Here is a 27,351-nt window from a genome sequence, read left to right as displayed (position 1 = left end):
ATAGTGAGGCGACCAGAACTGGGCACAGTACTCCAAATGTGAGTAACCAGAGTTTTACAGAGCTGCATCATTACCCCACGACTCTTAAACTCTATCCCTCGACTTATGAAAGCTAACACTCCATAAGCTTTCTTAACTACCCTATCCACCTGTGAGGCAACTTTCAGGGATCTGTGGACATGTACGCCCAGATCCCTTTTCTCCTCCACACTTCCAAGTATCCTGCCATTTACTTTGTACTCCGCCTTGGAGTTTGTCCTTCCAAAGTGTACCACCTCACACTTCTCCGGGTTGAACTCCATCTGCCACTTCTCAGCCCACTTCTGCATCCCATCAATGTCTCTCTGCAATCTTTGACAATCCTCTACACTATCTACAACACCACCAACCTTTGTGTCGTCTGCAAAGTTGCCAACCCACCCTTCTACCCCTACATCCAGGTCGTTAATAAAAATCACAAAAAGTAGAGGTCCCAGGACCGATCCTTGTGGGACACCACTAGTCACAACCCTCCAATCCAAATGTACTCCCTCCACCATGACCCTCTGCCTTCTGCAGCCAAGCCAATTCTGAATCCACCTGGCCAAACTTCCCTGGATCCCATGCCTTCTGACTTTCTGAATAAGCCTACCATGTGGAACCTTGTTAAATACCTTACTAAAATCTATGTAGATCACATCCACCGCACTACCCTCATTTATATGCCTGGTCACCTCCTCAAAGAACTCTATCAGGCTTGTTAGACATGATCTGCCCTTCACAAAGCCATGCTGACTGTCCCTGATCAGACCATGATTCTCTTCATCCCCATAGATCCTATCTCTAAGAATCTTTTCCAACAGCTTTCCCATCACAGAGCGTAAGGCTCACTGGTCTATAATTACCCGGACTATCCCTACTATCTTTTTTGAACAAGGGGACAACATTCGCCTCCCTCCAATCCTCCAGTACCATTCCCGTGGACAACAAGGACATAAAGATCCTAGCCAGAGGCTCAGCAATCTCTTCCCTTGCCTCGTCAGGCCGTCAGGCCCGGGGACTTATCTATCCTAATGTATTTTAATAACTCCAACACCTCTTCTCCCTTAATATCAACATGCTCCAGAACATCTACCTCACTCATATTGTCCTCACTGTCATCAAGTTCCCTCTCATTGGTGAATACCGAAGAGAAGTATTCATTGAGGACCTCACTCACTTCCACAGCCTCCAGGCACATCTTCCCACCTTTATCTCTAATTGGTCCTATCTTCACTCCTGTCATCCTTTTGTTCTTCCACATAATTGAAGAATGCCTTGGGGTTTTCCTTTACCCTACTCGCCAAGGCCTTCTCATGCCCCCTTCTTGCTCTCCTCAGCTCCTTCTTAAGCTTCTTTCTTGCTACCCTAAACTCCTCAATAGACCCATCTGATCCTTGCTTCCTAAACCTCATGTATGCTACCTTCTTCCACCTGACTAGATTTTCCACCTCACTTGTCACCCATGGTTCCTTCACCCTACCATTCTTTATCCTCCTCACCAGGACAAATTTATCCCTAACCATCGACCATATGTCCATAGTACACTTCCCTGCAAAAACACATCCCAATTCACACCCGCAAGTTCTAGCCTTATAGCCTCATAATTTGCCCTTTCCCAATTAAAGATTTTCCTGTCCGCTGATTCTATCCTTTTCCATGATAATGTTAAAGGCTGGGGAGCGGTGATCACTGTCACTGTCTCCCAGATGCTCACTCACTGAGAGATCTGTGACCCGACCCAGTTCGTTACCTAATACTAGACCTAGTATGGCATTCCAGAATGCCATAACTATTTATATTCTAGTCCTCTCAAAATGAATGCTAACATTGCACTTGCCTTCCTTAACACCAACTCAGCCTGCAAGTTAACCTTTAGGGCAGGGGTTCCCAACTTTTTAATGCCATGGACCAACAGCATAGAGCAAGAGGTCCATGGACCCCAGGTTGGGAACCCCTGCTTTAGGGAATCCTGCACAAGGACTCCCAAGTCCCTTTGCACCTCTCATTTTTAAATTCTCTCTCCATTTAGGAAATACAGTAGTCTATGCCTTTATTCCTTATACCAAAGTGTGTGACCACACCCAACACTATATTCCACCTGCCTCTTGTCTGCCCATTCTCCCAAACTGTCGAAGTCCTCGTCAGACTCCAATTTCACAACACTACCTGCCCGCCCCACCTATCTTTGTTTCATCTGCAAACTTGGCCAGAAAACCATCAACTGTGTCTCCCAGGCAAGACTTCCCCTAAAGGAAATTATGCTGACTTTGGTCTACTATATCATGTGCCTCCAAGTACCATGAAAGACTCCAACATCTTCCCAACCATTGAAATCAGGCTAAATGGCCTATAATCTCCTTTTTTCTGCCTCCTTCCCTTCTTAAAGAGTGGAGTAATATTTGCAATTTTCCAGTCCTCCAGAACCATTCCAGTATCCAGTGATTCTTGAAAGATCATTACCAATGCCGCTACCCCTTTCAGAACGCCGGGGCGTAGTCCATCAGGTCAAGGCGACTCATCTACCTTCAGATGTTTCAGCTTCTCAAGCACCTTTTCCTTAGTAATAGCAACTATACTTACTTTTGCCCTGACACTCTCAAATTACTGCCACTTTGCTCGTATCTTCCAAAGTTAAGACTGATGCAAAATACTTAAGTTCATCCACCTTTTCCTTGTCCCCATTACTACCTCTCCACAGTCATTTTCCAGTTATCCAATATCCACTCTCAGCTCCCCTTTACTCTTTATATATACCTGAAAAAACCCTTTGGTATCGTCTTTGAAATTATTGGCTAGATTACCTTCATATTTCATCAATTCTCTCCTTGCAGTTTTTTTTTAAAGTTGCCTTCTGTTTGTTTTTAAAAGATTCCCAATCATCCCATTAATTTTTGCTATATTATATGCTCACTCTTTCTTTTTATGCTGTCTTTGACTTCCCTTATCAGCAATGGTTACCCTACCCTCCTTTGAGAATAGTTCATCTTTGGGATGAATCTATCCTGCGTCATCCGAATTGCCCCCAGAAACTCTAGCCATTGCTGTTCTGCCATCATCTCTGCTAGTATCCCCTTCCAATCAACCTTTGCCAGCTTCTCCCTCATGCCTCTGTAATTCCCTTTACTCCAGTATAATATCTGACTTTATCTTTTTCCTCTCAAAGTATAAGGTAAATTCTATCATATTAAGATCACTGCCTCCCAAGTGTTCCTTTACCTTAAGCTCGTTAATCAAATCTGGTTCATTACACGAAACTCAATCTAGAATTGCCTTTCCATTAGTGGGTTTAACCATAAGCTGCTCTAAAAAGCCATCTCATAGCCATTCTACAAATTCCATCTTTTAAGATCCAGCACCAACCTGATTTTCGCAGTCTACCTGCATATTGAAATCCCCCAATACTATCGTAACATTGCCTTACTATATGTCTTTTCTATTTCACATTGAAATTTATATCCCACATCCTGGCTACTCCATGGAGGCCTATACAGAACTCCCAACAACAGCCTTTTACCCTTGTTTATTTTTTAAAAAACTCTCCCCACAAGGATTCTACATCTTCTGATCTCATGTCACCTCTTTTTAAGGAATTGATTCCATTTTCTTTTAAATCAACAGAGCTACCCCACCGCCTCTGCCTATCTGCTTGTACTTTCAATACAGTATTTATTCTTAGATGTTAAGCTCCCAACTATGATCTTCTTTCAGTCATGACTCAGTGATCCTCCCACATCATACCCGCCAATCTCTAACTACGCTACAAGATCATCTTCCTTACTCTGTATACTGCGCACATTCAACATCTTCAGTCTTGTATTCATCACCAATTTTGATTTTGCCCCCATTTTACACTTCAACTCATCTTACTGACTGCAATTTTGCTTTATCATCTGCCTGTCCTTCCTCACAGTCTCACGAAACACTATTGATTTGTATATCAACTATCCCATCCTCAGCCCCATCACTCCAGTTCCCAACTCCCCGTCAACTTAGTTTAAACCAGGGATTCCCAACCTGGGGTTGACAAAGCCCTTGGTTATTGGTAGGGGTCTATGACATAAAAACCCACCATGGTATGATGGTTTAAAACCTTCACAACTCAAATAAACCCGCCCGCAAAGTTAATAGTCCCGCTCGGGGACAGGGGTAACCCATCCTTTTTGAACAGGTCACACCTTTCCCGGAAGAGATCCCAATGATCCAGAAATCTGAAACCCTGCCCCCTGCACTGCTTCCTCAGCTACTCATTCATCTGTATGATCATCCTATTCCTGACCTGACTAGCACGTGATACTGGGAGTAGTGCAGAGATTACTACCTTAGCTCTTTAACCTCCTCTCTAACTCCCTATACTCACTGTGCAGGACCTCTTCCTCCTTTCTACCCTTGTCATTGGTGCCAATGTGCACCACAACTTCCGGTTGCTCACCCTCCCTCGAGAATAATTTGCAACCGCTCTGGGACATCCTGGACGCTAGCACCTGGGAGGCAACACACCATCTTGGCTTTTCTTTCGTGGACACAGAACCTGCTGTCCATTTTCCTATCGAGTTTCCTATCCTTCCCTCTCTGTCTGACTTTATCCTTCACTCACAGCTGTACACAGTTCCACTGGCCCAGCTGCTGTCGTCACCCTCCCCACCCCCAGGCAGTATCCAAAGGGGTAAATGTTGCTGAGGGGAAGGGCCACAGGGGAACCCTGCACTGACTGCTTACTCCCCTTACTTCTCCTGGTGATCGCCCATCTACTATCTGAAGCCTGCGCTCTGGGTGTGACCACCTCAGTAAGACTCATCCATGAGGTTTTCAGTCTCCTGGATGGTCCTGCTTGCATCCAGCTCCAGCTATCAGTCAGAGGCTGAAGTTGGCTGCACTTCCTATGGATGTAGACATAAAGGAGACCATTAGGTCTCACATCTCACAGGAGGTGCATTTCACTGGCCCATTGATCCAAAACCTGACCATTCTAACACTGGCTGCTCCACATAGCCTCGCTTCTTTCTCATAGTGGAAGCGCCTAGGACGAGAGAAGACAGCTTCAGAATAAAAGGATGCCCTTTTAGAACTGAGATGAGAAATATCTTCAGCCCGAGGATGGTTATTCTGTGGAATTCACTGCAACAGAGAGCTGCTGTGGCTGGGTAATTGGAACTGTGAACATCCCTCTATTCATGAACATTCCTTATACCTATCCTACCCCTACTGACTTCCCAAAATGCATTACCTCACTTTTCTGAGAATCAGATTCATTATCACTGACTTCTATGTTGTGAAATCTGTTGTTTTGTGGCAGTAGTATGGTGCAAAGACATAAAAGGACTATAAATTACAAAATAGTGCCAATAAATTATGAAGTAGTGTTAAAGGATCATTCAGACAGCTGATGTCAGAGGGAAAGAAGCTGAACCTAAATCACTTCTAGAGTGTAGGTCTTCAGGTTCTTGTACTTCCTCCCTGATGGTAGTAACAAGAAGACATGTCCTGGATATTAAGGGTCTTTAGTGATGGATGGCACTCTCTTGGATCCTTAATGGAGGAGGGTTGTGCTCATGATAGAGCTGGCTAAATCAACAACCCTCTACGGCCTCCTATAATCCTGTGCACTGGAGCCTCCATATCTGGATGTGATGCAACCAATCAGAATGCTCTCCATGGCCTATCTATAGAAATTCTAAAGATTTACAAAACAAATCTCTTCAAAATCCTAATAAAGGCTGGCATGCGGCAATGAAATAAAACTTTTCACATGAATGACGCAGGCTTCAGGGAAAAACAAAACAATAGTTTGCCTATTACAGATAGGTAGCGATCATACCTCAGGAGTGCCAAACCAGATATCCTTCATATGATCAGAGATGGCCTTAGCAGCTGACATTGCACTGGAAAGCTTCCTCGCCTGAATCACTGCAGCGCCACGCTGTTGTATGATCTGTTGGTAGAAACAAACCAATTTTAGAATCAATCCAAGTTCATCAACATTAGGTCATTTGCATTGTCAGTTCCAGCACGTGGGAACCGCCCATCTTTGACAATTTCTACTTTCATTCCTAAATACATCTGGTTTTTGTGGGTTATGGGTCCACTGCCTCTATTGATATACAGTGGATTCCAGTTAATTGGGGCAGCCATTTACTTGGGACAATATGCCGCTGAACCGGGGCAGGAGACCGTTGTCAAACATTTTCTAACTAGCATCAGTCGGATGCATATTTTGTGACCATTAGACACTACCCTGTACTTAGAGCACACAGTTTTTAAAATAGCATCAGTTGCCTAAAAAGCAATGATTTTTGTCACTGATAGTTGGCAGTAGGACAATTCTGAACTATTTAGCTCACTGCAGTTTCAAGCATTCAGACTTGGAAATGCCAGAAACAGTCGGAAGCGAAATTGAAATGATTTCACTACTTAAGCATGTTAGGGACTATGAAGAACTTGAAGCTATCAGTAATGACCTTGAATGTTTCCTTTGGACTTCTTTGGACACTCTGTTTGCATTCGACAGTGGCTGCATCCCAATACACCACAACAACAGGTGGGCTATACCAGGTGAGGGTAGCCAGCAGGTCTCATACCCCAGTGAGATGGAATATGCCTGTCCTAGCATGTGAAGTCAGCTCTGGTGGACTGGGCACAGTGAGATCCAATGGCCAGGAAGGCAGTTCTGCAACGCTACATGGAGAGCGGAAGGTATGACGAAGCACAGTAGTCATGGTCATTCACTGCAACCAGGGAAGACCCCAGCTGTGACATCCACTTGTCCCACTGGACCCAAAATTCTGAGACTGAGAGAGTGGAACTGCCACAGGGCAACGGCTTTTTATTAAAATCTCTCCCACATGGGTTTGCTGTCATCGTCATTACAATGAACAACCACCAGTAATATTGTTAGTGTTCTAATTTATCCAGTATTTCATTTAATTAATTTGTTACTTAGTTAAACAGTAGTTTGTCTTCTTATACTTTTTAAACTATTTCCGTGAATAGCTGTATAATGGGCCAAAAAGGACTGGTCCTGATATGTTCAATTAACCAGTATCCACCATACTTAACTTTGATTATAAAAGGAAACTATATTTATGCTACTACATAAAAGATGAACGTTGACTTAAAATAGGAACATCTGAGGAAGTCACTTCACACAGCCAAAATTAAGTTTTATTTCTAATTTTAAAAAACCACAATACACAAAGCACCAACAATGCTGCAACTGAAAGGCCCAATGTACCCAGATAAGTGTTAAAGTGAACAAAAAAGCCCTCAAAGACACATAGAGTGGCCTTTCAAAACTAAGAGCCATTATATTCAGCACAAACACATTTATATGCATGTTACAAGACAAGACAAAACAATTTGCGACTTCACTCAACTGAATCTAAGACCAAAGATGAACTTACTAAATAGACGGTATCAATGGTTTAAGGTTTTATAATTGATCGTACACTCAATGGAAATTAAGTCAGACTTCAAATGATAGACTAAGAAAACAACCTATTTGAAATCTATCACATCTTCACCTGATTGACTCTTATCATAAATTTCTACAAGATAAAATACTTCTTTCCTACTACAATCTTTGTTTGTGCAGAGCATGCTGATATTTTTTTCCAAATACTGCGACGTACCTTGGGATTACAGTTAATGTTTCACAATCTAATATCAATGTAAAAAATACAAAATTAACTCATTTAAATTATATAGCATCAGTTTGAAAGAAAAATTTCACGTAAAATATTTAAAAGAAACAGAATACAAAGGAATTAATGTCAATTCATCCATTTCCAAATGCAAAAATTTACAATTATGCTGTTACTTACTTTAATAAAGTCATTCTTCAGCCAATTATCATCCTTGATGGCATCAACGACACTCATTTCCTTTCCTTGAATTGTCGCAGTGGCATGATGTACATCTGGATATTGAGTGGAAGAGTGATTGCCCCAGATGATAACATTCTTTACATCATTAGGAGGTACATCCAATCTACATGCAAGCTAAAAGAAAACTTAAATTGTAATACAAGTCATTAACAAGAAACCAGATTTATAGAAATAAAGAACAAAACATTCCAACTTTGAAGAATTGGCAATGTACAACATTTATTTAGATTAAGATTTAGGTTTGCATGAAACACAATACAGTACAGGCCCTTTGACCCACGGTGATGTGCCGACCTTTATTAACCTACTCCACGATCAAACTCTTCCATCCTACACAGAACAGAACCCTTAATTTTTCCCTACATCCATGTGCCTCTCTAAGAGTCTTTTAAGTGCCCTTAGTGTATCAGCCTTTAAACCATACGGGCAGTGTGTTCAAACTACTCAAGTCTTACATCTCCAAAAGATATAGGAGAAGAATCAGCCCATCAAGTCTTCTCCGCTTATTTATTACTTCTCCCAAACCCATTTTCCTGCCTTTTCCCCGTAACCTTTGACACCCTTACTAATCAAGAACTTATCAACCTTCACATTAAATATACTAAATGACTTGGCCTCTACAGCTGTCTGTGGCAATGAATTCCACACCATCACTACTCTCTGGCTATAGAAATTCCTCATTTCTGTTCTAAAGGGGTGTCCTTGTATTCTGAGGTCATGCCTTCTGGTCCTAGACTTCCCCACTATAGGAAACATACTCTCCACACCCACTCCAACTGTGGCCTTTTAATATTTGAAACGTTTCAATAAGATCTTCCCTCATTCCTCCAGAGTCTCCACATTTCTCCACTAACTTTCAACTGTCGTCCTGTGGTATTGGCCACTGCTACCCTGGAAAAAGGGACTGGCTGCCCATTCTACTTAAGCTTTTCATAATCTTCTATACCTCTACCAAGTCACTGATCCTTCTTCACTCCAAAGAAGAAAAACCCCAGCTCCCTCAACCTTTTCTCATAAGGCATGTTCTCTTATCCAGGCAGCATCCAAGTAAATCTCCTCTGGGTCCTCTCTGAAGCTTTCAGATTTAGACAAGCAGGAATGAACTCAATACTCCAAATGTGATCCAATTAGAGTTTTAGAAAGCTGCAAAGTACCTTGCAGCTCTTGAACTCAATCCCCCATCTGATGAAGGCCAACACACCACATGCCATCTCAACCACCCTATCAACTTGAGCATCATCTTTGAGGGATCTGTGGACGTGGACCCCAACAGCCCTCTGTTCCTCCACACTGTTAAAATGTTGTACTCCACTTTCAAATTTAATCTTCCAAGGTGCATCAACTCACAGTCTTCCAAATTGAAATCCATCTGCAAATTTTCCACCCAGTTCTGTATCCTATCTGTATTCCATTGTAATCTCTGACAACTTTCCACACTATTCACACACCAACTTTTTTGCTTAAATCACCTGCAACTTACTAACCCATCCTTGCACTTCCTCATTCAACTCATTTATAAAATTACTAGGAGTAGGGGTTCCCAGAACAGATGCAGAATACACTTCCATCTACTACCATCCTCTCCCTTCTACAGACAAGCCAATTCCGAATCCATGCAGCCAGATTTCCATGAATCCCATGTCTCCTGACTTTCTGGATGTGCCTGCCATGGGGAACCTTGCCAAATACCTTACTAAAATTCATACAGTCAACATCCATTACTTTACCTTCAATTTGTTTAGTCACCGCCAAGAAAAACTATGGATTAACAACTGCATGTGTGCTATGTGGAAACAAAACTATGTTGTCTTCATTCATATGTAAGAGAACTCTGCATTCATCCATAACTTCCAGCTGAGCACTTATGCACAACAACTACCCAATGAAATGTGTTCTTGCCATTATTGCAAAAAGCAGGATTTATGGAAGACAATTAAAATTCCTAACATGTCCCCCTGTTTAGGTTTCCAAACACCTGCATTTCAAAATTAAAGCTGACATTCAGGAATACCTGAGCTCTTGCTCTATTATGATCCAAGCGAGTCAGGCAAAAGAAATTCTCTTTTGGAATTGACGGTGCGGACTTCAGCGCTATCAAACAATTGGTATTGGCTGGGTTTCCCACAACAAGAACCTGAAATAAATACATTTATTTATCTTAAATAGTAATACAAAGTGGGGGGGGGGGGGGAATAAGAATCATTAGCCATAAACAAAGCTTTGGTTGTATCAGGTGCAATAAAGATGACAAAATATTTAAGTGATATGTTCACTATAAAACTGTAGCTTACAGAGTTTTAAAAGATTAGATGCAGCACCAACATACCACGCCCACTACTCACCAACTTATTCCATAAAAATAACATAAGAACATACAAAACAGGAGGAGCAAGAGTAGATAATATGCCCACTCAAACCTGCTCTGCCATTCGCCAAAAGCATAGTGATCACCTGCCTCTTAATTTTCCAGTGCTATCCATAATTCCTGATTTATTTTTATTATAGATTGATTTATATTTCTCAGGTATCAATGACCCCCGAACTTCCTTTGGTTCCTCAGGGGCCTAAAACAAGCATGGTTTAATTCCCGGTGAGCCCTTATCTATTTCAACAGATTGTCTGAATATTGTCAGTAATCCATTTCCTTGCAATTCCAGTGAATGTTTCAATGGCTTCTTGACTCCACATTAAACCTGCCGCCTGGGCCAATTACCAAATGATCCAATCCCTTTGTATCCAGGCAGCAGATAATAAAGTAAAAAGATAGCGGATTTCATTTTACTAAAGATTAAATATCAGCTTTACTTGTCGCTTGAACATCAAAACATTCAGTGAAATGCACTGTTTCCATAAGTTAGTGAGGATTGTGCAGCGCAATATTGCCACGCCTCCAGTGCCAACATAGCATGTCCATAACTCACTAACCCTACCCATACCTCTTTAGAATATGATTGAAACACACGTGGTCATGGGGAGAGCTATTTATAGACAGAGGTGGGAATCCAACTACTGGCACTGTAAAGCATTACACTGTTAAGCTACTGTGCTGCAAGCACTGCACTAACTGCTGCGATACTGTGCTGCCACCAACTTTTACTATATTTTTAAAACAAGAGTTTTACTAAACACTATAGACCAAAAGCATTAACTCATTGCACAGCTACTTATCGACCTGTCAAGTGCTTTCAGCACTACTTTGCTTTCACACTTTCAAATTTAAGTTATTTTTCCGTAGTGTTATTTCAGTAGTATTTACAAACACAGGCTATTTTGTTATAATTGCCATCCAACTCATTGATGCCACAGGCAGATTGTGTATGGCTCAAGTTACAAACCTCCTCATAATCCTTTCTTGGTTTGTAAAGTTCCATTTGTTGCCAGCCTTGTCAAACATCTATCCATGGCCACAATTTAGCTCATTTTAGAGACTTTGTCCTTGATATCAATCAGGATCTTTCACACGAAACTACAAGCTCTATAAAGAGGGTAGTTAAGCTGAAATCATGTTACCTTGACACTCTTTTTGGCAAATTTCTCCAAAGCAGCACCCTGGGATTTGAAGATCTTCACATTAGCTTTCAGCAAGTCTTTCCTTTCCATTCCTTCCCGCCTTGGCATTGAACCCACTAAAATTGCAACATCAATTGACTGAAAAGCCTCCTCCTCCTTGTCAGTTGAAATAACCTCTACAAGGAAAAAGGCTTAAATTAAAAGGAATCCAATTACAATGGCCAAACTTCTGTTTTAAAATCAACTTGCTAATAAACAAACAGAAAAGCATTGTGAGCAGCTTGGCTTCAGATATTTCATGCAGGAGTATGTGGTCTAGGGATAACAGACGGTTGGGGTAGAACGTTACTTCCAAAGGCATTCCTGGGCAAGTCTGTCACAGGCCATAATATGTAGGTTCCAACAGTTTATTTTGCTCCCTGGAAATAGTTAACACTGCTTTTACTATGGAATTGTTGAACAGAAGAGCAGCTGAAGATTTTTTTTTATAAATGAGTGATGATTTACACAGGCCTTTTTAAACTGTCAGCTCAAATTACAAGCATTTTGAAGGACAAGATTCATGAGCTAAAAATTAACCTGGGAAATCTTAGTTGTCAAGATTCACTGCAGGAATTGGGGAAGGTTTGATGCTTCTACATTGTTTCCAGAGTTTCTCCAAGAGGAGGTACAAGTTATTTTTGTTACATATCTTTACGCAATGGTTTAATGGATAAGCAGTAATGATGGGATACAAGCCACTTACATCAAAATATCAAAACTTTTGATTTCCTAGAATAATCTATCCAAGATAAACTGGAAAAAAGGATTCTCAGGAGTAACTGAAAAAAAAAATATCCTTTAAAGAGGTGATGATTCAGGTACAGTTTATTTAATTCCTTAAGGGGAGGGACAAGAACTTTCAGAATAATTACAAATGAGGCCTTCCGTTGATCAGGGTTGACCATGAATGTTGCTTCCCAGCTGTCTACATGATACGCAAGCCAGTGCAGTATGACATGGAGAGCAAGTTCTTGCCCATGTATAAGGCCCCCTCTCTCAACACAGCTGATGATCCAAAAAGAACTGCAGAGACTGATATAGTTTGGCACCAGTGTCATTGCAGGAGCTGCCAGTCAGCATTAAACTCAATGTGGGACTGCCTTAGGTATTCCAGCTCTGGGTTTTTCCCTGGAGTTAGCTCCCAAAGCTTTCCCCATGAGTGGGTATAGCCACAAGGCAGCAGAGGTTTGAAATCAGAGTTTTCCTTCTCCTAGGCGAGCTGTTAACCACAGCTGATGAGCCCCATCTGCCCAAAGTGATTGGTTTTAAGGCGCTGTAACCTGCCTTTGCCTCTTCGCCTGGCAGCAGAACAGTTCTGCTGGGTTTAGTAGCTAAGCCATACCTGAAGGCCAGGAGCTGGACTTGGTTGCCAATCCCCACTACCATCGTGGGAGCCTATCCCTGGCTATAACAACCTCAAGGAAACATAATTACAAATATTAAAGTTCTTTCTTTGATCTGATTTACACCTACATACTGAAGATCAAATCAGATCAAAGAAAGAACAGTTCAGAATGGAACTGTAGACAGCTAATACCTATAGACTACAGAACTACAAATATACTTATTTTAAATTCAAAGAAGAACCCAACAACTTCAACCAAACTTGTTTAAATTCAGTGATAAGAAAATCTTCTATAAAAGATAATCAAGGTCAATTATTATTGGACAAGTTTACATCTACCACAGATAACAAAGGGGTTTGTTATTACAGATGCCCATAAACGGATTTTGTTCACAAGTCAAAAAACACTCCACAGTATTGTAATGAATCGTGTTGATAAGAACAATAAACATGCCGATTTACAATCTTACAGAATCAGGTAAATCATGTTCAGCAGCTGATTTTGATGGCTTTCAGGTACCAACACTAGCTTTGCGACATTGACACACAGGGCACAAGTTTAAAATTTGCTGAAGACTAATTTTCTGTGCCACAAGGACAAACTAATCTATAATGACAGCACTGCCTGTGGTAGAAAATATCATACAGTATACTGGGCTTTATGAAGGGACATAATTAAAAAATTGGAATTAAACATTGAAGTTTTCAAGGTTCATCCACATCTTGAATATTGTGCCCAGTTAGGAAGTAGAGAAATGCATTAGGAAAGGTGCAAAAAATATTTGCTGTAATCAGTTCAGGATGACATACTTAAGCCATGACAATAGACATAACTGAAGAACCAAAAGAAGCAAACTAAACAAAGGGGCAAAGATTGTCTTTTGCTCAATACAGCAGCATAATCTGAGGTTCTCTGGCTAAAAGTGGGATAGCAACACTCAGTTCAAAAAGATTTAGTTAACTCCCCAAAAAGAATTTGAATGTTTACTGAAGAGCTTGAAAGGAGGACGAAGATCATTCCATGGCTCAGCCCAAATGAATTACAGGTTCTTAACCAATCACTTGTGAAACATTAACATGCAATGGACACAGAACAGTTCAGATCACAGCCAGACTCACATTATTAATGACCTATTAGCATGGTTTATAATAGGTGCACAAGAAAAATTCCAACAAGTACCCAATACCTATAAAATTATAGAATCAGATTATCAAATTCAAATTAAGTTTGTAGTCCAATGCCCAGTTTAACAAATTTTCAATTGATAACTGTAACCCACCCCACACAGAAAGTAGAAATAAAATTTTCTGTTTTTATAATTTACCAAGTGCCTTCGAACAGAAAATAAATTACTTTAATGATTTTTCAAATTTAAGGAGATGCTAAGCACTCATATTTAGTCTACTTACCTTTCACGAGTGGATGGGCACAGTCTTGGATTTCCATCACCACGCCACTGAGCACCGACATCATTGGTGTAATGTCAAGCAGCACAAGAATAAGTGGCTTTGGAAGTAACACACAAAAAAACAGGTCTGCATTATATATGATACTATACTTCGATTCTACTTAATTCAATGTAACTTCAGCAATCTATTGCAGATGGAGACAAAGCTTCACTGGGAAGTTTCAGTTAGGGATAAATAACCAAATGTATGAATAATTCTATTGCTTCCTTCTATCTGGCATTATTTGAATTTAAAATACAGTACCAGAATGATCAAGAGAGAAAGCATGACACTTTAACTCTCTTCCTATAGTCTCCGTAATAAACAATGTTGCTTTACGGAGGAAAAAAGGATTAGATATTCAAGCAATTGCTTTAAAAGAGTAAATGTTACCTGGTCTTTTCCAAAAACATCACCCTTTGCAATGTTAAAGATAAGGGAATAGGCTATCTGACCAGCAGCTCCAGTCACAAGCACTTTAATTGGTTCTGCCTGCAAGAGAAATTGAATGAGAATAAAAAGAGTGAATTAAAACATACTTTCCAAGTTTGATCTGTAGGTTCTAGCATGCTTTAAAGGACTGCATTTTTCTACGACATTTAACAGTTTCCTATTATGAAGGTATCGAATGAATGCAAAATAGAAAATGTAATTAAACCCACAGCTAAAATATTTTAAAAATGTAATTAATTTTTGTTGCTGATGTAAAGGAAATTAAAGGAAATTTTTGATACAAACTACTCTAAAGCTAATTAATCAGTGACAATTGTGAAATTAATTTGCACTAACAAATACTTCTACGGAGAAAATATGACCGATAATTTCAAAACTACACATTGTTTTTCTTTAGCACGTTTGCAACAGTAAAATCAAGCAATATTTCAAATAAAGGTCATTTTAGGAATCCTATTTCTGACTAACAAATCCCACGCCAAATTTGTTGCTACAGTATTGTTTTCCACAGGAAAAAGCCATTACACCACCAATTTCATGCCTTGTGAAGAAATTAATTGATACTCTCAGCAGCTGATACCCCTGATACGTGTATGCGCATGCCACAAGGGTAGAGTTAAGATTCTGATGGGAATTATATACAAGCCTTTGAACAGTAGCCAGGATGCAAGATATAAATTACAATGCAAGATAGAAAAGGCATATAAAAAAGGCAATGTTATGATAGTCATGAGGGATTTCAATGTGTACGTAGACTGGGAAAATCAGATTGGTGCTGGATCCCAAAAGAGGGAATTTGTAGAATGCCCATGAGGTGGCTTTCTATAGCATTTGTAGCTGAGCCCACTAGGGGATCATCAACTCTGGTTTGGGTGTTGTGTAATGCAGTGGTCCCCAACCACCGGGCCGCAAAGCACGTGCTACCGGGCAGCGAGGAAACGATATGATTTGGCGATATGAAACGATATGAGTCAGCTGCACCTTTCCTCATTCCCTGTCACGCCCACTGTTGAACTTTAACGCACGCGAGGTCATCAGTGACCCAAGACGTGCAAAGGAATGGGTCCGTGACCCATTTGTGAATGTTTCTGGTGAATCTCCCATGTCAGCGCAGGAAGGACTCCGAGCTTGCAAATGACGGCGGGCTGAAAAGTATGTTTGACATAACATCTCTGCCGGCATTCTGGATCAAAGTCAAGGCTGAATATCCTGAGATAGCTACGAAAGCACTGAAAACGTTACCTCCATTTCCAACATATCTCTGTGAAGCGGGGTTTTCTGCAATGAATGCAACAAAAACTAAATTGCGGAATAGACTGGATATAAGGAACCCCCTTCGAGTATCACTCTCTCCTATCACCCCTCCAGGGCTCCCACTGATTCAGTGATATTGGGGTGTTGCAATGATTTTACATGTTCATACAAGGAAAATATGCGCTGTGTGTTTAATATCCAAACGTTACTTAAAATGTTATGATGCTATTGACTTATAATTCAGTGGTCCCCAACCTCCAGGCCACGAAGAATACAGCGGTACAGCAGTAGCCGGAATGCACCCAGCACATCTTTAAGAAAAAAGCCAAAATATACAAGCTAATTGATCAGGTGCTGCCCGGCACGTAAATGTCAGCCCAGATCAGAGGCGACGCTGGGTGTGTTCCGGCCACTGCTGTACACTGCATTCTTCACGGCAATGTATCGGTCCGCAGCCCGGAGGTTTGGGACCACTGTTATAATTGACTAATCACTATATTCATGCGAGGAAAATATGCACTGTGTGTTTAATATCAAATTCGTTAAGATAAAACCCCCTTAGAAACAAAATAGAGTGTATTAGCCACTTGTAAGTGACTTATAGCTGACTTATCACCTATATTCCGGTTGTCTTTAACACCAACGGCCCCCCCCCGTCAGCTGGTCCGGGGTGCAAAAAAGGTTGTGGACCCCTGGTGTAATGAACCAGATTTGATTCAGGAGCTAAGGTAAAACAACCCTAAGGAGGCAGTGATCATAATATGATGGAATTCATCCTGCAGTTTGAAAAGGAGATCGAGTGAGATGTATCATATCACAGTGCAATAAAAGAAATTTGAAGTCTTCTAAAGGGAGGATGAGGCAACCATGGTGATCAAGGGAATTCAAAGAGAACACAAAAGCAGAAGAGGGGGCATACAATATAGCAGAAAAATCAGTAGGAAGTTAAAGGATTGGGAAGTTTTAAAAAGCCAACAGCTGGTAACTAAAAAAGTCATAAGGAGAGAAAAGATGGAATATGAAGGTAAGCGAACCAGTAATAAGATACCAAAAGATTTTTCCAGAAATATAAAGAGTAAACGAGAGGAGAATGTAAATAGCTGTCCACTGGAAAATGATACTAGAGTAGTAAAGGGACACAAAGAAATGGAGGACAAACGCAAGTATTTTGCATCGTCTTCACTGTGGAAGACATTTGCAGCGTGCCAGAAATTCGAGGGTGTTGGGGGCAGAAGTGAAATGCAGTTCCTATTACTGAGCAGAATGTGCTTGGGAAGCTGAAAGATCTGAAGGTAGATGTCACCTGGACCAGATGGTATACACCCCAGGTAGATGAAGAGATGTGGAGGCATTAGTAATTATCTTTCAAATCTCACTAGATTTTGGAATGGTTCCAGAGGACTGGAAAATTGCAAATGTCATGCCACTCTTTAAGGGAGGAGGAAGAAAGGAAGTTATCAGCCAGTTAGCCTGATATCAGAGGTTGGGAAAATGTTGGGATGTGGGTGAATTTCTTTATCCATAGGGTAGTGAATCTGTGGAATTCATTGCCCTGGACGGCTGTGGAGGTCGAGTCACTGAGTATTTTTAAAGCGGAAGTTGCTAGGTTCTGAATTAGACAGGGCCTCAAAGGAAGCAGGAGAATGGGGTTGAGAGAGATAATATTCAACCACGATGGGATAGCAGTGCAGACGATGGGCCAAATGACCAAAATCTGCTGCTTTGTCTGATGGTCTTTTTAATGATTCCAGTGCAGAATTCACGAGCAAGGCCAGTATTTATTGGTTGAGGTGTAAAACTTGGTTAAGCTTCTGCACATCTCTTGGTGAATGACGTTATGTAAAAAGTTCCAGGATTTAAACAGAGTAATACACTTCAAGTTATGGTACCATGAAACTGGGAAAGGAATGCTGTAGTGCTCAAGGAAGGAAGTATTTTAGTTCCTACCTGTATAGCAAATAATTTGATGTTATGTTCAAAATAACAATTAACATTTAACATTCAGAATGTTATAATAGAAAACACAGAAAATAGGCGCTGGAGTAGGCCATTCGGCCCTTCGAGCCTGCACCGCCATTTATTATGATCATGGCTGATCATCCAACTCAGAACACCGCCCCAGCCTTCCCTCCATACCCCCTGACCCCCGTAGCCACAAGGGCCATATCTAACTCCCTCTTAAATATAGCCAATGAACTGGCCTCAACTGTTTCCTGTGGCAGAGAATTCCACAGATTCACCACTCTCTGTGTGAAGAAGTTTTTCCTAATCTCGGTCCTAAAAGGCTTCTCCTCTATCCTCAAACTGTGACCCCTCGTTCTGGACTTCCCCAACATCGGGAACAATCTTCCTGCATCTAGCCTGTCCAATCCCTTTAGGATCTTATACGTTTCAATCAGATCCCCCCTCAATCTTCTAAATTCCAACGAGTACAAGCCCAGTTCATCCATTCTTTCTTCATATGAAAGTCCTGCCATCCCAGGAATCAATCTGGTGAACCTTCTCTGTACTCCCTCTATGGCAAGGATGTCTTTCCTCAGATTAGGGGACCAAAACTGCACACAATACTCCAGGTGCGGTCTCACCAAGGCCTTGTACAACTGCAGTAGTACCTCCCTGCTCCTGTACTCAAATCCTCTTGCTATAAATGCCAGCACACCATTCGCCTTTTTCACCGCCTGCTGTACCTGCATGCCCACTTTCAATGACTGGTGTATAATGACACCCAGGTCACGTTGCACCTCCCCTTTTCCTAATCGGCCACCATTCAGATAATAATCTGTTTTCCTATTTTTGCCACCAAAGTGGATAACTTCACATTTATCCACATTAAATTGCATCTGCCATGAATTTGCCCACTCACCCAACCTATCCAAGTCACCCTGCATCCTCTTAGCATCCTCCTCACAGCTAACACTGCCACCCAGCTTCGTGTCATCCGCAAACTTGGAGATGCTGCATTTAATTCCCTCATCCAAGTCATTAATATATATTGTAAACAACTGGGGTCCCAGCACTGAGCCTTGCGGTACCCCACTAGTCACCGCCTGCCATTCTGAAAAGGTCCCGTTTATTCCCACTCTTTGCTTCCTGTCTGCTAACCAACTCTCCACCCACACCAATACCTTACCCACAATACCGTGTGCTTTAAGTTTGCACACTAATCTCCTGTGTGGGATCTTGTCAAAAGCCTTCTGAAAATCCAAATATACCACATCCACTGGTTCTCCCCTATCCACTCTACTAGTTACATCCTCAAAAAATTCTATGAGATTCGTCAGACATGATTTTCCTTTCACAAATCCATGCTGACTTTGTCCGATCATTTCACCACTTTCCAAATGTGCTGTTATCACATCCTTGATAACTGACTCCAGCAGTTTCCCCACCACCGACGTTAGGCTAACCGGTCTATAATTCCCCGGTTTCTCTCTCCCTCCTTTTTTAAAAAGTGGAGTTACATTAGCCACCCTCCAATCCTCAGGAACTAGTCCAGAATCTAACCAGTTTTGAAAAATTATCAAAATGATAATTAATGATTCACAAGTTAGGCTTTTCCCAATAGAAACTATACAAAATCCCATTTGGAAAATTGGTTTAAATATCTGTAGACTTTTGCTTGAAATTCCAAGGTTCCATTGTTCAAGTTCTGTTGTCAAAATAAACACAGATCACTGGAATGAAATAGTTCTGCATACTTGGAAATATTCATAAATAAGGAAGGCCGTCCCATTCATTATTAACAGCCAGCCCCTCACTTTTCTATTATCAGCTGTGTATGCATTTAAGAAACCAATTTGAAGGTACTCTAAGTTTTCTGACTGGCATCAACCTGCACACCTACTTTGGGTGAATGTTACATGAAGAATAATTTTCCAATTGGTCCGAAAATTGCTAATTGTATGAATGAACAAGCATCTGCCCTACTCCAGTTGTCTGTGAAAATAAATGGGATTGACCTGTTTTCTTAACTGTTATCTTGTTCTGCAGCCCAGCACGTCCCAGCAACTTCTCACAGAAATTGTAAGAAACAGAAAAATATGATTGCTGTTGAATATTTTTAAGTTACATTTCAAGGACAAGTTTCCCCCTCAGTAGTGTTGGCGCAGTTCCTCAGGATTGGCCTAGCCTTCAGGCATTGCTGCCAATGCACATCTCCTCTTTTCACAACCAGATGCAGATGGAGCTCACAAGGTGGAATTATTATTGATCACAATTTCCCCAAACACAACTTCATTGACTAGATATTTAATTCTGTTGATATTGCTCATTGTTCAAAACAGCAAACCTTTGAAAGTTATGAGCACTTCAACTTCATGCTCATCTGGTTCAAAATAATTCCTAGCACTTTCCAAGCTACCACTTTCATCTCAGTACAATTTTAGTTTGATACTACCTGTAATTATCAATGATTTGCATGGAGATAACAAAAAAAAGGAAACTTAAGAAAATTGATTCCAAAATCAAGCAACTGAATCAAACTTTTAAATGCTGAAGGACACTGACCCAAATGGAAGTACTAATTGTAAAACAAATCACTAAGTTACATGGAGTGAACAATACACTTCCTCCACCCCCTAAACTTGCTCTGCCATTCAACAAGATCAGGAATGATTTGACCTTTGTTTTTTCTTCATTTTACCACCAGATTCTCCATGCTCAAATCCCCAGTATGGAACAAAAACCTCTCAACCTTGTGTACACAAGGACTTTCAGTATGTCAAATCCTCTGCAAAGCAGACCTTCAGAAAAAAAAGATCTTAGTCCTAAATGGAACACACAAAGTGCTGGAGGAACTCAGTGGGTCAGCGAGTACTTCTGGAGTGAAGTGGACAGTTAATGTTTTAAATCCAGACCCTTCATCTGGACTGCATTATAACCTGAAACAACAATTACCCATTTTCCTCCTAAGCTTGACCTGCTGTTCTTCCAGAACTTTGTACTACCCCAGATTCCAGTAAATGCAGGCTTGTGTGAGTCTCAAATGATTGATTACTAATCTTGGGTGGCAGGGTGGAGATACGTCTATGACTAGACTGAACTCCTGCCTCAGCAAGGACCTGCAGCCATTGCAATTTGCCTATCGCCATAATAGGTCAACGGCAGACGTATTCTCAATGGCTCTCCACGCAGCTTTAGACCACCTGGACAACACAAGCACCCATGTCAGGATGCTGTTCATCGACTATAGCTCAGCATTTCATACCAACATTCCCACAATCTTGATTGAGAAGTTACAGAACCTGGGCTTCCGTACTTCGCTCTGCAATTGGATCCTCAGTGTCCTAACCGGAAGACCACAATCTGTGTGGATTGGTGATAATATATCCTTCTCGCTGACGATCGACACTGGCACACCTCAGGGGTGTGTGCTTAGCCTACTGCTCTACTCTCTGTATACACATGACTGTGAGACTAGGCATAACTCAAATACCACCTATAAATTTGCTGACAATACAACCATTGTTGGTAGAATCTCAGGTGGTGACGAGAGGGTGTACAGGAGTGAGATATGCCAAGACGTGGAGTGGTGCTGCAGCAACAACCTGGCACTCAACATCAGTCAGTAAGATGAAAGAGCTGATTGTGGACTTCAGGAAGGGTAAGATGAAGGAGCACATACCAATCCTCACAGAGTGGAGAGAGTAAGCAGCTTCAAGTTTCTCAGTGTTAAGATCTCAGGATCTAATCTGGTCCCAACACATCGATGTAGTCATAAAGAAGACAAGATAGCAGCTACACTTCATTAGGAGTTTGAAGAGATTTGGCATATCAACAAATACACGCAAAACCTTCTATAGATATGCCATGGAGAGCATTCTGACAGACTTCATCACTGTCTGGTATGGAAGTGCTACTGCACAGGACCAAAAGAAGCTGCAGAAGGTTGTAAATCTAGTAAGCTCCATCTTGGGTACTAGCCTACAAAGTACCCAGGACATCTTCAGGGAGCAGTGTCTCAGAAAGGCAGTGTCCATTATTAAGGACCTTCAGCACCCAGGGCATGCCCTTTTCTCACTGTTACCATCAGATAGGAGATACAGAAGTCTGAAGGCACTCACTCAGCGATTCAGGAACAGCTTCTTCCCCTCTGCGATCTGATTCCAAAATGGACATTGAAGCTTTGGACACTACCTCACTTTTTTAAATATACAGTATTTCTGTTTTTGCATATTTAAAAAAATCTATTCAATATACATAATTGATTTACTTACTTATTATTTTTCTCTCTCTACTAGATTATGCATTGTATTGAACTGCTGCTGCTAAGTTAACAAATTTCACGTCACATGCTGGTGATAATAAACCAGATTCCGATTCAAAGGAGGTGTAAGGCACTCCTTCCCTCCACTGGCCTGAAGGTCACTCTTGGGCAAGGTGTAGCACCTAGACAGCCCTCCCCTTCCCCCAGTCAGGGCCACGTGAAGCGAAGGGAGCAGATGGCAGATGCTTATTTGAGCAGCCGGAGCATATCACAATTTCTGATTATGCAACCACTGACGCGAGGCAGACAATCTCTGGTGTATTGATAATTGTTGGGGTCACCGGTCTTGCGAACACACTGCTCAGAAGGCGGCAATTTCTGTAGAAAAAATTGTCATGACCTATCATGGTCATGGATAAATAGAAGACCATGATCGCTTATCATACAACACATCACATAATGACGATATGTCCAAGCATCTGTTCTCTCTGTTGAGAAAATTAAAATTCGCAAAATCTACCGTCAACACCGCCCCTCCAGAAATTTATTTCAATAAAATACAAAACTACTGCAGTCATTCAATACGAGATTTCGTCGTAGACATTTTCAAGGTCACAATTCCGGTTCTAATCACGCACATCCAGCACCGTAAGGGGAACCTTTACACTACTCGCAAAACAAAACAATCATGCACTTTTTCCACGCACAAAATGCTGGAGTATAGGTCAGACAATATTTATGGAGAACTCAGCCCGAAACGTCAACTGTTTGCTCCCTTCCATAAATGCTGCCTGACCTGTTGAGTGCATTCAATACCTTGTGCTGACCTATATTTCCGGTATCTCCGAATCTCTCGTGGGTATGGATGGCACTTTCCTCTTTTTCTACATAATACCCATTTTAACTCCAAAGTGCAAATTACCAGGTGTACAAATGTTTATTTAGCTTGCTTTAAACTTTACACCAACTCAATACAATAAAATGATTAACGACCCCATTGCATGGAATAAACTCCGCGCTTTCCAACATTATTTCAACATGACAGACACATGAACAACAAAAAAAAATCACTTTAACAAAGTAGATCTAATTCTGTGCCGTGTTTACAAAGCAGCCATGCACCGTGCACAAAATGATTCAAGAGTCACAATTAGATTGCTGAGTTCGTGGGCGAGTAAGTCGTGAGCCACCACAGTAGGTCACGTTATCTACAAAGACGACAAATAAAAGCTTACAAGGTTTAACAGGAACGACTATAATCCAGAACCAACATGCAACTTGAATTTACATTGAATTTACGTATCTTTTAAGCAATGCACCATAAAGTGATGTGAAAGATACGAACCATTCTGCACCACTACTCTAGGTCACCTTTGCTCGAATGCGCCAAAGACGGCCGGCGTCACGTGCTTGGCCCACGTGGCCACGTTTCCCCAAACTCTGGGATTTGTAGTTTCATTTCAGAAAGTGCGCGCGATTGTTAGCATAATACAAACCCTAACTCCCAAAATGCAGCACGCACTCACGTCGCCCTATTCTGCCTCGCTATTTCCTGTTGCAGAGTGTCAAACCTGTAAATTATAAACTATGTATACTCTGATATTTAGCTTTGAAATCCTAGTAAGTTGTGCTCATTGTGCTATTTTTGTCTGCTGAACTGTTCTCTTGGTTTTCAAGGACGCGCTTGTTTATTCTTATCGCGGAGGGATCAAAAATTCAGCCTCTTTTTTCAGCATGGGGCGATGCACTTCCTGACAATCGGAAGCAATCGTTCGCAGTTACCACCGGAAAACGATACACCATCCTTGTCATCCAATGGGCGGTCGCCCTGGTTGCCAGGACGCGAGGACTGAGCGCAGCGGGCCACTGCAGACGCAAGCGACAGGTAAGGCAGGCTTGTTGTTTAAACACGCTTGTCAGCCGCGACAGAAGCAGTCCTAGTGAGGTGATAAATGAAGTTAATCTTCCTGCAAATATTAACTGGCAAAAGAAGGGAGATTTATTCGGACTTTCTAATGATTGAGGCGAAGTTACCTCCGGAAACACGAGTAAACACACAAGTTGATTACCTTTTAATTGCTGTGGTTGTAGAGTTTCTGAGCAAAAGCTCGTGGGTTTATATTATGTTTAGCAAACGAAAATACTTGTTTTACGAAAGTGTGGATTATGCTCACTGATTTTAAGGGCATAATTGTATGAAAATCGTTTCAGAAGGCTGCCAATGTCTATTGTATTGGCGTAAAGAGTCAAGTTACGAAGTATTGTTGCAACCAAAAAAGTAAAGGATTAACGGATGTGATGAGAGTCTTTAACGTGATGCTACAGTAGCTATAGAGAAGGCATTTCTGGTTGTGAATGACACTAAAATTAGAGGTGACAATTAAAACCTGTTCATTATTAATTAAAGAAGGAAAATAATGGAGGAACTACTGTAACTAGACAGTGACAATACGGAACTTTCTATTTGGTAGTTCTGTGGAAAATAATGGATGATGCATTTAAGATGAGCTAATAATTATGAAGTATAAAATAGAAGCACTGTAGATTATTTGATTTATTGAGCATCTCTGATTTCAACCATTTCATAGTGGGCTACCATGCTTTCAATACATGTGTCAATGATGAGCATCAAGATCATTCTAAATTTTCTGTTGTGCCTTAATATCCGTCTGGTCATGTGCAAAGATAGAAAACCTATTGACAGCATCTTTTCATTTTAAATAAAACATTTAATGAACAAAATTGATAATTTAGCTTGCATGCAGTACAGTATTTGCAAATACTTTCCACAAAGTATTTCAGGTCTGCTTGGAAATTTAACTCTACCCTGAAAAGACATCCTGAAGTCTGCACCAGTTGGATGTTTAGCTACTTGTTGAAATTGTTTTTAATCAGTTTTAATTTCATGTGCCAAGTTTGACAATGCTTGGTTTTGCCAAGATCACAGAATTTTGAATGAATCTTTTGGAAATTCTAAAGTGTAAACTATCACAATTTTAACAATTATTATAGAAGATTTTTCATCTTTATAAAATTCAAGTCTTATTTTTTTCTGTGTATTGTCATCATGTGCAAAATAATGGGAATCATTCCTGTTCCCAGCCGATACATATCAGGTGGTGCTCTGGGAGAGAGAGTATAAAGTCCCCATAATAGTTCTCAAATGCTAGCATGAACACATTTATAAAACTGATGCAGTACAGAAAATAGGCAAGTTTTGTGCCTGGATTCAGTGATCATTTCCTGAAAGTGACTAAACATGGAAGCAATTTTTTACATTTTTCTGTCACTTTACTCTCTAGATTTTCATCCTCTTCTTCCACAGTCCCTCGGCTTTGAGGACAAATTGCTTTCACTCCATTTCTCTGGGTACTGAAATAACCAGTGAGTCTTGTGTGGGACCTACAGACTATTATGAGTGATAGTGAGGGAGGGTGGGTGAGTATTTTGGGTGTTAGTGCCTTGTTTCTACTATTTACGCTGGGTTTCATCTGGATGATCCTGCTAAATGGAATCAGAAATTCCTAGTGCCCTTCTTGAATGGCCAAGGACCATTGGGAACATTATATTTTCTCAAGGAAGCATTGGGAATATCCTTAAATTTATTCCTCCATCCCATCAGGTAATTTATTCCTTTATCTTGACAGAGCTTGGAATCATGTTTGTTTTCAAATTGCTGAAGTAACTTACCTAATTTGAAACATTTGAAATATCCCAACCTACACTATATTTTTTTCTTTAGCTTGTGAAGTTCATTCCTGAACACACACAAAAGCAATTCTTCCGCATCTGGCATTATTAATTATATTTTATAAAAATCATAAATAGCTAAAGTACATTTGAAAGAGAGAATATGTATTGTATAACTGTACTTTCATAGCTTTCATAGTTTAATCGATTTTCTGTTTTTGGAGATTTAACTAGCGCCTTGCAGAACGATAAAACTGAGCATATTACTTTGACTTAAGAGCTTGTACCTCTTAGACCTATAAAATATAATCAGTTTATACTTTGTTATCATAGCATATAGGAAAAATTTGATATGTCATTGTAACATTTAGTAGATGGGACTGAGGATGAATTGCGACATAAATATTCTTTTAACTCCTCAGCATGATTTGAATACAGGTATTTGAACCTGTGTTGTAGAAGAGTGTTGCCAACAGCCATTCAGTATTGTGTTGTCTTGAAAATATAATCCACCCATGTATTTTTTATTAGCTGAATTAGAGGGTCATTACATCCATGTTACAAAACAGCTGCAGATAGAATTTCTTCTCTTTTGAGGAATAAAATGGTTGGAAACAGATACCAAGAAGGGAGTGAAGAAATCAGGTAGAAAAAGTCGTTTTTTTTTAAACACTGCTTGGGGAGAAGGATCTGCACTGCGCAGGCGCATGACATAGCGCGCCAAGGTTTAAAAAGAGAAAATTTCAACGGTTCTTGTTTCAGTCTAAGCAAGCAGCTAAGAAGAAGGGAGTGAAGAAATCGGGTAGAAAAAGTCATTTTTTTTTTAAACACTGCTCAGGGAGAAGGGTCTGCACTGCGCAGGCGCATGACGTAGCGCACCAAGGTTTAAAAAGCAGAACACCATATACAGCGGCCATCGTCAGAGTGGACTGAGTCAGAGTGGGACGGCTTTGGCTCAACTGGCTTCGGCAAGAACAGGCAGAGGCCAGGGTAGGTTCCGGTAAGTTTTTTGTCCAGTTTGTTTAGAGCAGAGAGAATGCCAGGCAGGATGTTGGAATGCTCCTCTTGCAGGATGTGGGAAGTCAGGGAGCCCTCCAATGTCCCTGACAACAACACCTGCAAGAAGTGCATCCAGCTGCAGCTCCTGACAAACCGCGTTAGGGAACTGGAGCAGGAGCTGGATGACCTGCGGATCATTCGGGAGAATGAGGAGATTATAGATCGTAGCTACAGGGAGGTAGTTACGCCAAAGGAGCAGAGGATGGGAAATTGGGTCACTGTCAGGCGAGGGAAGAGGAAAGGGCAGGCAGAGCATGATTCCCCTGCAGCCATTCCCTTCAGCAACAAGTATACTGCATTGGATACTGTTGGGAGGGGGGATGACTTACCTGGGACAAGCTGCAGCAGCCAGATCTTTGGCACTGAGTCTGGCTCTGCAGTGCAGAAGGGAGAGTGGAAAAAGAGGAGAGCGGTAGTGATAGGGGACTCGATAGTTAGAGGTA

The 27,351-nt window shown here is 41.0% G+C and overlaps 2 protein-coding genes across 2 annotated transcripts in view; one reads left to right on the top strand and one right to left on the bottom strand.

Annotated features, from left to right (window-relative positions):
- The window catches only part of mdh1ab (malate dehydrogenase 1Ab, NAD (soluble)), a 29,120-nt gene extending 5,528 nt beyond the window's left edge, over positions 1–23,592 (bottom strand). The window contains exons 1-7 of the mRNA XM_072265407.1: positions 23,505–23,592; positions 14,641–14,739; positions 14,209–14,305; positions 11,412–11,587; positions 9,913–10,035; positions 7,839–8,015; positions 5,837–5,950 (exon numbers count right to left, since the gene is read on the bottom strand). Coding sequence (XP_072121508.1) covers positions 5,837–5,950; positions 7,839–8,015; positions 9,913–10,035; positions 11,412–11,587; positions 14,209–14,305; positions 14,641–14,739; positions 23,505–23,507 — 789 coding nt within the window. The 5' untranslated portion in view covers positions 23,508–23,592. The remainder of the gene's footprint in view (positions 1–5,836; positions 5,951–7,838; positions 8,016–9,912; positions 10,036–11,411; positions 11,588–14,208; positions 14,306–14,640; positions 14,740–23,504) is intronic.
- Positions 23,593–23,959: 367 nt separating this feature from the next.
- wdpcp (WD repeat containing planar cell polarity effector) overlaps positions 23,960–27,351 on the top strand; it is a 223,067-nt gene continuing 219,675 nt past the window's right edge. Inside the window, exon 1 of the mRNA XM_072265406.1 lies at positions 23,960–24,044. Within this exon, the coding sequence (XP_072121507.1) occupies positions 23,975–24,044 (70 nt within the window). The 5' untranslated portion in view covers positions 23,960–23,974. The remainder of the gene's footprint in view (positions 24,045–27,351) is intronic.

This window comes from Mobula birostris, chromosome 8 (assembly GCF_030028105.1).
Source record: "Mobula birostris isolate sMobBir1 chromosome 8, sMobBir1.hap1, whole genome shotgun sequence".
In the NCBI taxonomy this organism is placed as follows: Eukaryota; Metazoa; Chordata; class Chondrichthyes; order Myliobatiformes; family Myliobatidae; genus Mobula; species Mobula birostris.
This window is presented reverse-complemented; position numbering and strand designations above follow the sequence as displayed.